The 13,485-nt window shown below is 38.0% G+C and overlaps 2 protein-coding genes across 2 annotated transcripts; both read left to right on the forward strand.

The window, feature by feature from the left end:
* Positions 1-59: 59 nt before the first annotated feature.
* On the forward strand, positions 60-11,095 carry LOC143883091 (peroxidase P7-like). Its single transcript, XM_077386454.1, has 4 exons — positions 60-76; positions 9,444-9,736; positions 9,945-10,139; positions 10,354-11,095. The coding sequence occupies exons 2-4, from the start codon at positions 9,518-9,520 to the stop codon at positions 10,915-10,917; spliced, it is 978 nt and encodes a 325-aa protein (XP_077242569.1). The 5' UTR covers positions 60-76; positions 9,444-9,517; the 3' UTR covers positions 10,918-11,095.
* LOC143883089 (peroxidase P7-like) lies at positions 151-2,074 on the forward strand. The gene is made up of 3 exons (XM_077386451.1): positions 151-369; positions 531-725; positions 1,514-2,074. Exons 1-3 carry the CDS (start codon positions 151-153, stop codon positions 2,072-2,074), a joined length of 975 nt encoding a protein of 324 aa, XP_077242566.1.
* Positions 11,096-13,485: the final 2,390 nt, after the last annotated feature.

Consider the following 13,485-nt stretch of genomic DNA (forward strand, 5'->3'; position numbering starts at 1 on the left):
CACCTCCTACATAAAAGGCCATGTTCTCCACTTGTAAATCATTCAAAAATGCTCCCTTCTCTTGCATGCAAAGCAACTAGGAGAAACCTATCAAGCTCTTTGTTGCTTTCTACTTGCTAGCTTTTACTTTCCCATTCTCTCTTTCTAGCTATGGCTGTTTTCACTCATTCAACCCTCTCTCTAGGGTTTCTCTTCATGCTCATAACCATCTCATCTCCTGTCTCAGCACAACTCTCAGTTTCCTTCTATGGAAACACTTGTCCCTCCGTCTTCGACACGGTGAGGTCCGCGGTGCGGTCCACAATCGACCGAGAGGCACGTATGGGTGCTTCCCTTTTACGGATGCACTTCCATGACTGCTTTGTTAGTGTAAGTTGAATAAGTTGCATTGGCCCGTTTATCTCTCTCTCTCTCTCTCTCTCTCTCTCTCTCTCTCTCTCTCTCTCTCTCTCTCTCTATATATATATATATATATATATATATATATATATATATATATTTATCTATCTAATTGTGTCTTTTGATTATAGGGATGTGATGGAGGCATTCTTTTAGAAGATTTTGGATCATTTGTTGGGGAACAGACAGTGAGAGCTAACAACAATTCGATTAGAGGATATGAGGTGATCGATAACATAAAGACACAAGTGGATAGAGCATGTGGAGGGAGTGTAGTGTCATGTGCAGACATCTTAGCCATTGCAGCTCGAGATTCCGTAGTCGAAGTGAGTATGATTATGACCTCATATTTTATAAAACGATTTTATAAGTATTAAACAATCCGTCACCCTATTTACAACATGAATTTTGCTTAATTTGGACTTGAAATGTTCCAAATAATTGAAAATTTCTCACATTTTTAGAATTAAATATAGATTTTCCGCATTATATTTGAATTTCACAGGTAATTCGTAGATTTCTCATATATTATTTGCTATTCTTGTGGGAAATTAAAATATTGAAAATCACATTCTTGAAAAAAACACATTGAAAAAGACAATAATTCATTAAAACACACATTATGAGAAATTTTTAAATACTGCATTTAAGCCATGCCCTAATGTAGCGAACACATGCATGAACTTAACCATCATTACATGCTTCTTTGAACCTTATTTAGGAAATAATAATGTATAGGGATTCGCTAGGCAATTTCGCGGAAAGCCATTTCACGGCTCACTTTTGAAGGAGAGAACATCCGCATATACTTTTTAGCAGATTTTGTCTTATTTGTTCAATTAATCCAAGGTGGCTGGTCTCTCATGCAAAAGTGAGCCGCAAGATGGCTTTCCATGAAATTGCCTAGCAAATCCCTAATGTATATACAATCAATATGGTGAAGTAAATAAAAAAGCAATTCAATATATTTATTTTAAATATCCAGAACACATCCAAAGTTTTCATACATTTTCCTCGCTGAATTCTTTCAAAATCTGAACTTTGTAACTATGGTTCTTCATGATCGAAAAGGCAAGAATTTAGCCAATTCATCTCATGTTTTTTATCATCACAGCTTGGAGGACCATCTTATTCAGTCCCAGTAGGGAGGAGAGACGCAAGAACTGCAGACAGGAATGGAGCTAACAGTGACCTTGTTGGCCCCACTGAGGATCTTGATAATCGAATTATCGAAAAGTTTAGTAACAAAGGATTCAGTGTTAGGGAGATGGTTGCCTTGTCTGGCGCACACACAATTGGCCAAGCCAGATGTGTTCAATTTCGAGACCGGATTTACTCCGAAACCAACATTGATTCTTCATTTGCAACTTCCCTTCAAGCTAATTGTCCCCGCGATATTGGTAATGGCGACAACAATTTGGCCCCTTTAGATCCTCAAAGCCCCAACCGCTTTGGAAACAATTATTTTCAAGCTCTGATCAATAAAAGGGGTCTACTTCACTCTGATCAGGTGCTATTCAATGGTGGCTCCACTGATTCTATCGTAACCATGTATAGCAATGACGCTGATGCCTTCTCCACCGATTTCGCTAATGCTATGGTTAAAATGGGTAGTTTGAGCCCCCTCACTGGGACCCAAGGTGAGGTTCGAGTTAATTGTAGAAGGATTAACTAGAGTTGCTTTTTAGCTAATTGGGTAGGTTAACAATTATTGGACTCAAGAATTCAAAAAAAAAAAGTTGGACTCAAGTTATCTGGTAAAATTGTTATTTACTAAGATTGATTGATTGATTTATATATGTTTTGCTAGTCAAGATGTGACTAAGTTTGACTGTATTGTATTCTTGATTTGGTCTTAATAAAATGTTGTGCAAGAAATCTCTCTCTAAAATTGTTATTTACTAAGATTGATTGATTTTAATATGTTTTGCTAGTCATGATGTGACTAAGTCTGACTGTATTGTATTCTTGATTTGGTCTTAATAAAATGTTGTGCAAGAAATCTCTCTCTCTCTCTCTCTCTCTCTCTCTCTCTCTCTCATTGTCCTAGAAGATTGTTAAATAATGAATGAACAAAATTTGAGGGGACAAAAGTCCAAGTTGGGCTCACCTATTCAAATGATCTAAAACATTTTTTATTGTAAGCTTTATTATAGAGGGTCATGCACCAAATCCCTACTATTTCACAATTCGAAGCCTCCAACATGAGCATTTTGTATTGTTTAGCAAAAGCTAATCTTGGTTTTGAGTATTTTGCATTATTAGCGGAAGCTGATAATGCAAAATGCCCCTTGCATGGTTTCTTAATTATTTGATCATGCATTTTGTGTTATTAATCACATTTCTGTGATTAATAATACAAAATGCCCCTAATGTATTCATATTTTTGCGAAAACTAAATACAAGGTGAGACCAGGATAACAATTTTATTGCAAACATAAGGGAGATACATTCTGATAGCCACAGACTGTAAGGTTACATTCCTTTGAACGTTTTTGGTGCATGGTCCATCAATAGAAGAGCTTGATAAATAAATGGGACTGATATATGGAGGTGAATTTTTTCTTGTTATATATTGAATGTGAACTACCATTGCTTGTGTATAGATCTTGGCTGTCCATGTTCAATAACAAAAAGTGGTTGTTATTAGATGCATGGTATTAAATTTCGACCGAAATCTGAAATTTCGGATTTCGGTGGAGACCGACACCGAAACTACACAAACTGAAATGATCATTTATTTCGGCCGAAATTTTGGAATTTCGGTCAAAATTTCGGTTTTTCTGAAATTTGACACAAAAAATCTGTTTTTTAATATTAATTTAATATTTCACCGAAATTTTGGCTGAAATTTAATAATGAATAAAATATTGTTTTTTTTTACCAGATTTCGATCGAAATTTCGAAATTTCAAGGTCCGAAACCGGTACTGAAACCGAAATTTTAAACCTTGATTAGATGTTAGAATTGAAGGATTTTTGGGCAATAAAAGATATAAACAAGGACTATCAAGTAGTGGTAGCAGCAGTCTAGCGGAGATCTAACTTTTGGAAGAAAAGAAGTTTAGCTTATAAATGAATCTAGTGTAAAAGTCAATTGTCCAATTATTAATTATTTTTTAGTGCTGCTAGGGAGACAGGCTGCCTAGCCGAGAGTGGAATTGAACAAATCCGGACGAAGTTCCAAAAATCTCCCCCTTCACTGCCGGGCTTTGGAAATGCCGTTTGACTTCTAGTCTTCTCCCATCACACCCAAGCTCCTGCAACCAAACAGAGCCTAGATGCCTCGTGGAAAGGGGAGGGTTAGTTTTGCCATTTTGAGAATAAAAGGTAGAAAATCAAGAGGAAGAAGAAGCTATTTGTTGCGTTCCAACTCGGTTACCATATCATTATTCTTTATATTTTATTAGATAAATCTTCTTGCTTTTATTATATGGATCCAGGATGCAGGTTATATGCAAGTTTTCATTCTAAGCTCAGAGTCACCTTCTTCTAAGCTCCACTAGACGACACGGCATTATCCTTCAAATATAGGTCGGTTGTACTTATGATGCATCCCAGATCCAATATTACCACTCAGGTCTACGTTGCCATGATATTGTTCATGGAGGGGAAAATAGCTCTTTGGAAAAGGAAATAATATTTGTAGGATCGTTAGCGCAACCAAGTTTTCCAAAATCAATTGGTCATGGGAGAGGCGCAACTAATTCTCTTCAAGTATAAGCTGACCACAACACATCACCCCGCACTGCTATCAACTGCAGCGCAGAGCCCCATACAAAGTTGTGGATGTGCATAAGGTGCTGCACACCTCTTGAGTGCGCGTGGCCTGGCTATCAAGCCCCTTTTCGAGCCAGCGGGAGGTTCTGGTCCCCATAATCCAGCCCACAAGGAGAACAGTTGGCCCCATAAGCCAATAATTCCCCTCAGAAACTACGCAGAGAGTCTCGAACCTGGGACATCATTCTGATTCCACTTGTAGGATCTTTAGCCCAACCAAGTTTCCCAAAACCAATTGGTGATGGAAAAAGAACAACTAATTCTCTTAAAGCCTAGGCTAACCACAGCAAAGTACCACGTACTGCTATGATTGAAAAGTTTCTTTATTTGCCTTAGAGAGGAAGCTGGAAATGTTTCTTAACAGTGCTCAACATCAAATCTTGAACTTTTGAGTTGTATTGTAGAAATCAGTATTATACTGGCAACTCCCATCCTAAGTTCTTAACGTTTTTTCTACATCTTCATTCCTCTCTTGATCTTTTTAGGGAGTCATTACTCAACTCTTAGGGCACATTTGGCTGCCATATTTTTTTTTCCTGAAATATTAGCTTTCATAGTGGTGAGGAAGGCTAGGAAGGGATAGATATGCCACGGACTAAGCAAGGAGAAGGTGAGAAAAGCGCGGAAAAACAGGAAACAAGAAATTATGCCCAAAATATGATCTACTTTTTCGTGATTTTTTAGCCACTTCTCACTACTCATGTGTGCCCTCTCAAGTCTCTGCTCCTCCCACCCGCACTACCCTGCTCTCCCCACTTGGTTGAACTAATTTATCATGAAAAACTTTTCATGGTTGCTAGAGATGGGGTTAGATTAGATTGCCATACAGAAAATTGTGTTTTTTTTTTTGGAATGGTAACAAAAATTTTCAAGTGTATAGAGAGAGAGAGAGAGAGAGAGAGAGACTACCTTCACGGAATCGCCTTACCGTGATTGTGACCATGGTTTTAAATTTCGGTCTGAAATTCCGAGTTTTGATGAAGAGCGAAACCGAAATGGCACTTACCCGAAACAGATAATTATTTCGTACGAAATTTCGGAATTTCGGTCGAAATTTCGTTATTTCCGAAATTTTGTGCGAAATTTTAGGGATTTCGACCATTTTTATGCTTTTTAATTATTTTGTAATTATCCCAAAATTTCGACCGAAATTTCGGACCGAAACAGCGATTTCGATAACGAGTAAAATATTACTTTAATTTGGCTGCCGGATTTCGAGCGAAATTTCAAAATTTCGACCGAAATTTCAAAATTTCGACCGAAATTTTGATTTTTGTGGGGTCCAAAACCGGTATCGAAACTGAAATTTAAAACTTTGATTGTGACCCGCGTGAGAGAGGGAGAGCTAGAATAAAGAGATCTGTTTGGGAAAAATAACCCTAAAATTATGATCCATGATAAGGTCATGCGGTTTTGGAAAGATCTGAATTACAAAAATAAGCAGAGAAATTGCTTTAAGATCATATGTCCCTCTTCCTCATAAATGAAAATTTTAAGGCTTGCACGGTAACTGGTATTTCCCTCACTTCATCACACTTACTCAACATTGAGATTAAAAAAAATACCATACCGTCAAGAATGAGGAATGTGTTCCTAAGCTATAGCTTATCTAAGTTTATCTAAGCTATAGCTTATCTAAACTTATCTAAGCCATAGCTCAAAAACACATGTGGCCCCACATTGTTTGGGATCCAAAGCATTCATTTGGAAGGCCCTTCCATGGATAGGGTGTGTACCAAAAATTAGCCCTATAGGATCATCCTAACCCAATCAAAGGTGGAGTGGAAAATAGACAAACAATGTGTGTCCATGTTTCTGCCTATTTTTTCTCTTAACAGATGGCAGCGTTAGGATGATCCTATAGAGCTGATTTTTGGTACACACCCTATCCATAGAAGGGCCTTCCAAATGAATGCTTTGGATCCCCAAAAAATGTGGGGCCACATGTGTTTTTGAGCTATAGCTTATACAAGCTTATCTAAGCTATAGCTTAGGAACACTTTCCTCGTCAAGAATATAACTTTAAAATAATATAATTTTGAGGAATGCTAATGTCAAAACGCCAATGCAAAAATCGGGTGAAAGGGTGCCCCCATTGGATCCAAATTAAAAAAATGGGTGTAAACACCTTCTTATAATTTTCCTAAAATATTTAGTTTCAAAGAAACTTTATATTTATATTTGGGAGAGGATTTTTTCACCCCTTGTAAGATTATGCGCCCCCCTTTTAACGTGAATTGTGGGCAGACTTTAACGCTTTTTTGATGTCAAATCAGGTTAAGAGGGGGGCACATAATCCTACAGCGGAGTGAAAAAATCATCTCCCTTTATAATCACCCAAGTTTTCGATTTAATAGCTAAAGTTAAGATAAGATATGCTACTTATATATTTAAGGACTGCTAAACTCAAGGGTGCCTTTGCAAAAACCAGATGAAAGGGCACCCCCATTGGTGGAAAGTGACCAAAGTCCATTTATAAGATGTAAAAATCAAGAACATTACATGCACTTTGGTCCCTTTCATCTGGGTTTTGCAAGGGTGCCCCTGAGTTTAGCATTCCTCCACAAAGTACTGATAGATTACAAACTACAAAAAGAGAAAAATAATGTCATAAAGATAAAAAAAAATAATGGAGAAGCGAGGGGGGATTTAGGTGGATGAAAATGTTGAAATTTCAATGCTTCGAGTCAATTGGAAGAAGGATTCAAATGCTGAAGGCTATTGATATCTGCACAACCATGTTTTGTTAACGGGCGAACTCACCTTGTCTTACACACCATGATTTGTGAACCGGGCCAACTCACCTAGTTTTACACTTTGACCAGCTGCTGAGACTTTTCTCGGGAATTGTATAGCCTTTGACAGATGGTTAATCAATGAAAAACATGGTTAGTTCGCCCATTATCAAAACAAGAAGAAATGGTAATGAGACGAGCATTTCTTTTTGTTTATTTTTTATGGGTAAGCTGGGTTTAGCGGGGACCCCAACTGATTTATTTGATAGAAAGAAAGATGATATAATAATAGCACAAAACCAACCCTAACTTAAAACATGCGAGAGAGGGAGAACCAAGGCTCAACACATATGAGCGGCACACACTAAGCAGGGGTGAGCTTTGTCTAAGAGTTTGTGAGATCCAATAGTTGACCCACTGAGAAGATATCGGCTGGATCAGGACCGTCCATCTGATGTATTCCCATGCCGTTACATATGCAAAAACAACTCAGTATGATGGGTCGTAGTATTGGAGTCAAGCTATCCATCTTTTTGATTGAGTCAAGTCTACCGATGAGTTTTTCGGTGCACCGCCTATGGTGGGGTCCAACAAAAGAATGGCCCAGATCAACAAAAAAGTTGGGCGCCACTATACATTTGAAGTTTTTTCAACGGGAGTACCTATACGTCCACGTGTCATATGAAATCTCATAAACAACGGTCCTCATGCAAAGATGACGATTTCTAGTCAAAAATATTAATTGTTCGGGTATTTTTTCCTCACGTAATCAATCGTCTCTTAGCTAACATCTAACGCGCCTTTGAAACTGTCGTCTTCGCCCTCGCACACTCTTCCTTTATAAAAAGCCATGTTCTTCCTTTATAAAAACCCATGTTCTTCCTTTGTGTTTCATTAGCGGTAACAGAAAATTCCGTGTGGAGAGAGAGAGAGAGAGAGAGAGAGAGAGAGAGAGAGGCCTACCTTAGTGGAATCACCTTGCTGTGATTGTGACCCGGGTGAGAGATGGAGATCCCAGAGAAAGAGATGTGCTAATTTAGAAAAAAACCCTAAAATTATATGATAAACTCTGCGGTTTTTTAAAGACCTGAATTGCAAAAATAACCGGAGAAAATTGTGTTAACATCATTTGCCCCAACTTTATCGCACTTACTCATCATTGGGATTAAAAAATACCATAACTTGTCAAGAATATAACTTTAAGATGGGAAATTTTATGGTACCCGCTCGGGCATGCTCGTGTAAGGGGGAGCTGACCGTGATATTTGATCCAACTGCAGCCCCTTAAAAATATGAAAAAGGGGACCCTGTTGAATCAAACATCAAGGGTGGCTGCCCCTTGCAAAGAGCATGCCCGACAGGGCACCATATTAAACCTCCTTTAACATTATATAATTTTGGGGAATGCTAAACTAAGGGGTGCCCTTGCAAAAATTGGGTGAAAAGGCAATCCCATTGGATCCATGTCCTCGTGACTGATTCCAAATTCAAAAATAGGCGTAAACAGTTTCTTATAATTCTCGTAAAATATCTAACAGTTTTAATGAAACTTTATATTTATAATGTTGTCATTCAAATTTCAATTTAATAGCTAAAGTTACTAGCTAAGATATAATATTTATATATTGGGATTTGCTAGTGTCCATTGCAGATGAGCCACCTCGTGAAAGAAGATATGAGGAATTTGCTAGTGTTTATCGCAGAAGGCATTTCGTAGATGGGCTGTTGCATGTGAGAGCAGCCACACCGGATCACTTTTCAGCAGATTTTGTCTTCATATGCAACAGCCCCTCCGCAAAATGCCTTCTGTGATGTATGCTAGCAAACTACCCATCAAAAAAAAAAAAAAAAAAAGTATGCTAGCAAAATAATGTCAAAAAGATGAACAATGAATGGAGAGAATTTTGATTGAGAGGGGAGGATTTAGGTGGATGAAAAAGTTCAAATTTCAATGATTCCAGTCGATTTGAAGAAAAATTCAAAAGACTGCTAATATCATGTTTTGTTAATGGGGGCGAATTCACCTTGTTTTTACACACCATAATTTGTTAATGGGGCCAACTCACCTTGTTTTACACTTTGACCTTCTGCTGAGACTTTTTTGGCAATTGTATAGCCTTTGACTGATGGTTAATCAATGTAAAACATGGTGAGTTCGCCCCATTATCGAATCAAGAGGAAGTGGTAATGAGATGAGCTTTGTCTAAGAGTTCGTGAGATTCAATGGTTGAACGGCTGGGAAGATATCAGCAAGATCAGGACCGTCTATCTGGTGATATCAATATGATGGGTAAACATATGATTGAGTCAAAGTCTACCGATGAGTTTTTCGGGGCACCGCCTATGGTGGGGTCCGATTTCTAGTCAAAAATATTAATTGTTCGGGTATTTTTTCCTCACGTAATCAATCGTCTCTTAGCTAACATCTAACGCGCCTTTGAAACTGTCATCTTCGCCCTCCCACACTCTTCCTTTATAAAAAGCCACGTTCTTCCCTTGTAAATCATTCAAAAAAAAACAAGCCCCTTCTCTAGCAGGAGAAAGATACCAAGTTCTTTGTTGCTTTTTTTACTTGCTAGCTATACTCTCTCTAAGTCTCTACCCATGGCTGGTTTCACTCATTCAAATTTATACCTAGGGTTTCTCATCATTCTTATCACCATCTCATCTCCTGTCTCAGCACAGCTCTCAGTCTCCTTTTATGCCAACACGTGCCCCTCCGTCTTTGACACGGTGAGGGCCGCCGTACGGTCCGTAATAGACCGAGAGCCTCGCATGGGTGCTTCCCTTATGCGAATGCTCTTCCACGACTGTTTTGTCAGTGTAAGTGCTATTTTAATGTCTTATTTATGGGTGATGATTTTTTCGCCCAGCAGGATAATGCGCGGGGGGCATTATCCTACATGGGGGCGAAAAAATCATCTCCCTTATTTATTTATTTATCTAAAAGTGACATTTTAATACAAAAAGTGGCACTCTGCTATTTATATATCTATCTATCTATCTAATTGTGTCTTTAATTTGATTATAGGGATGCGATGGAGGGATTCTTTTAGAAGATTTTGGATCATTTGTTGGGGAACAGAAATTGCCAGCTAACTTCAATTCGATTAGAGGGTATGAGGTGATAGATAACATAAAGACACAAGTGGATAGAGCATGTGGAGGGAGTGTAGTATCTTGTGCAGATATCTTAGTCATTGCTGCCCGTGATTCCGTTGTCCAAGTGAGTATCATTATAACCTCATACTTTTACAAGACAAATTGTTTTAAAAAACTCCAAGTCAACAAATTGTTAAATTTTCCTCATTCACTTCCAAAACTTTTCAAACATCTATCCGGCAGAATTCTTTCAAAATCTGAACTTTGTAACTATGGTTTCTTCATGATTGAACAGGCAAGAATTTAGCGAATTAATGTCATGTTTTTGTTCATAACAGCTCGGAGGACCATCTTATTCAGTCCCAGTGGGGAGGAGAGACGCAAGAAGTGCGAACACGAATGCAGCTAACAATGAGCTTGTTGCCCCAACTGAGAATCTTGATTCAATCCTCCAAAAATTTAGAAACAAAGGATTCAGTCCTAGGGAGACAGTTGCCTTGTCTGGGTCACACACGGTCGGCCAAGCCAGATGTACCTCCTTCCGAAATCGGATTTATCATGACGCCAACATAGATACTTCATTTGCAACTTCCCTGAAAGCTAATTGTCCCCAAGATGTTGGTAATGGTGACAACAATTTGGCCCCTTTGGATCCTCAGAGCCCCAATCGCTTTGGAAACAATTATTATCAAGCGTTGATCAATAAAAGAGCTCTACTTCACTCTGATCAGGAGTTATTCAATGGTAACTCTACTGATTCCATCGTAACCATGTATGGCGACAACCCCAGTGCTTTCTCGACCGATTTCGCTAATGCTATGCTAAAAATGTCCAATTTGAGCCCCCTCACTGGAACCCAAGGTGAGGTTCGAGTTAATTGTAAAAGGATTAATTTGAGTTGATCTCTTATTTTTGTAAGGTTCGGATTACTAAATGTTGGTGGTCTCATGTTATGTACTAATGTTGTCCTTTCCTAAGTCTGATTTATATGTTTTGCTAGTCAAGATGTGACTTAGCCTAACACTAAAGTGTATTGTATTCCTGAATTGGTCCTAATAAAATGTTGCCCAATTTTTGTTATAGTCAAGATGTGACTAAGTCAAGTTTTAAGTGTATTGTATTATTGTTTTGCTCTGAATAAAATGTTGTGCATGAAATCTCTCTCTCTCTCTCTCTCTCTCTCTCTCTCTCTCTCTCTTAATAGAATAGATTATGGTGTTAGGGTTTACATTGTCTCTTGGAAAAAACCCGGGCCCCAGAAATCTTTCGCTGCCCTAGCTTGTTCTGGAATCGTCTAATCCTTCATCGAAAAGATGAAAGGAAAGCCCTCGCATTCACCAACAAGGATATAGCATGAACATCGTTGGGTGAGGGTTTCGTTTCTAATGTTTTAGCTTACATATCTTCTATTGAGCAAAGTCGTTTTTTTTTTCTTTTCTGGGTAAGGATTAGGGATTTGCAGATTCCCATGGCTGAACAAACCAAAGAAAATTTTTACAATTCGAAAAAAAAAAAAATTTGAATTTTGGTTTCTATAGGACTTCGAATTTATCAATTCAGTTTTGACTGATTTAGGGTCGAAAATTATGATGTTTGAAACAAAACCAAATTTCTATAATAATAGCACAAAACCAACCCTGACTCAGAAAATTTGCAGATTCCCAAGGCTCAACAAACCAAAATTGGGGTGTCTACAGATGCCCCTCTCTGATATTTGGGTGATTTTTTAATGCAGCCTTGTTAGCAACTATTTTTAATGTACCCTTAGATCTGTAGCATCCATATTGCTTTGGTGGAATGCTGAGTCGTTTTGATTGGCATATGTTCCTTAAATGTTCATTGAAAATAAGATTTGCAAAATTAAAGTTGTCTGGTTGTGCTAATAGTTGATGGAAAGACATTGCTGATAAAAAAATCACAGGATAGGACTCCCACCACTCATTTTTGGGAAGATATGATGAAGTACTAGTTGGAAGCCAAATTTTTGTGGAGAGGACAAACAGATAATCGAATGTTAACATTAAGGAGGATTGTGAGACCTGAAAACAGGATAACTGGGGTTCAAAAATATGAGCGAGAAACATGAGAAATTGTCACATTAAAACTATGGTTCCATCCAAGCCAGTAGAGCAAGTTCCATATACAATTCATTTGTCGAACAAAACGTGCACAAAGAATTGTTGATATTATTATGTGGAATTGGAAGGGCAATTTCTAGATTTCTACTACACAGTCGAATCACTGACACCCGACACGAAATGACATTAAATGTTTCTGCTTCCATCCCTACCGAAACCGAAAACGAAACCGAAATGGCCGAAATGCATAAACCAAAATCGTAAGTGTAAGAGTCGTATACTATTTTAGTATGTATTATATAATTATATTTATACGAAGTGAATGCAAAATGTGGTGCCTTTCCTGATGTTTCATCTTTAAATTCTATCATTTGCATATGTTTTATATGTTTCCTTGATGTTACAAGATTTCCACCGAAATTTCCAACCAAAACCAAAACTTTTCCGTTTCCGTGACGAACGAAACCGAAATTTAAAACCTTGACCAGTACGAAGCTTTAAAAATCCACTGGAGATGCACTCGACAATTTGATTCTATCGATCTGCAAGACGTATCTTGTTCGATGGAAATATCACTTTTGATGGAAAGGACAATCTTCTTTACTCGTACATGGACTGGTGTCGATGTGTTCGATGGAAATAACTCTGTCATTTGTACCGTAATCATGAGTTCACATTATATGCAAGGTTGACAGCATGGTTGTCAAGCTTGATGATACATGTATATGGACTGTGAGGAACATCATTATGTGACCTTGTTGCTTAGAAATAGGATTGCAAGAGCTCCATGTTGGGTGCCAGCTTGGTGGAGGAAAGAAGGATGATCTAATTAATTCATCAAAATCGATGAAATGCATATGCATAAGAGATACTAATCGGATGAATATTTTGTGTTTTCAGTTCCTGCAAACAATAAGATGCCCCATTTCAATTCCAAATTGTCATCTGACATTCTTTATGGTTGTTTCAATAAACACGGATACAGCAATGACACTTGCAACACAATGGAATGTCTGTCAGCATACATGCTTCTGAAATGTCACTATCTCTCTTTACTGAGAACAATTTGTTTTCAAGCAGCTCCTCAGCTAAGAATCGACTTCCTGTATTATATCCAGAATTTGTTGCGGGAAAAGGTTTTATTGGATGAAAGCCCAGAACTCTACAGAAGTCACCTCAAAAGAAAGTCTTTTTCACTGGATCCTTTTTTACGAAATTTTCATGTAGTGAAGAAAAAACATGCAAAGAGTTGAAGAGTTCCAAGAGGAAACGAAGGAAGCATCTTTATCCCTTAGGTTTTGCGTTTTTTCCTTCGCTCTTTTAGCTATCTCTTGTGAAGTTTAAACTTCAAACCTTGCGCTTCCTGGGTCACGCAAGGAGGATCCTTAAAAT

The sequence above is a fragment of the Tasmannia lanceolata genome, unplaced genomic scaffold, assembly GCF_043159265.1.
Source record: "Tasmannia lanceolata isolate RefF3 unplaced genomic scaffold, GAP_Taslan_0.1 ptg000008l, whole genome shotgun sequence".
Lineage (NCBI taxonomy): Eukaryota > Viridiplantae > Streptophyta > Magnoliopsida > Canellales > Winteraceae > Tasmannia > Tasmannia lanceolata.

Excerpts from the sequence above, each read along its gene's own strand:
- LOC143883089 (XM_077386451.1), top strand. The coding sequence starts at position 151 with ATGGCTGTTTTCACTCATTCAACCCTCTCTCTAGGGTTTCTCTTCATG. Across the intron at positions 370-530 it reads TCCATGACTGCTTTGTTAGT|GGATGTGATGGAGGCATTCT; the intron begins GTAAGTTGAATA and ends TTTTGATTATAG. Across the intron at positions 726-1,513 it reads CTCGAGATTCCGTAGTCGAA|CTTGGAGGACCATCTTATTC; the intron begins GTGAGTATGATT and ends TTATCATCACAG.
- LOC143883091 (XM_077386454.1), top strand. The coding sequence starts at position 9,518 with ATGGCTGGTTTCACTCATTCAAATTTATACCTAGGGTTTCTCATCATT. Across the intron at positions 9,737-9,944 it reads TCCACGACTGTTTTGTCAGT|GGATGCGATGGAGGGATTCT; the intron begins GTAAGTGCTATT and ends ATTTGATTATAG. Across the intron at positions 10,140-10,353 it reads CCCGTGATTCCGTTGTCCAA|CTCGGAGGACCATCTTATTC; the intron begins GTGAGTATCATT and ends TGTTCATAACAG.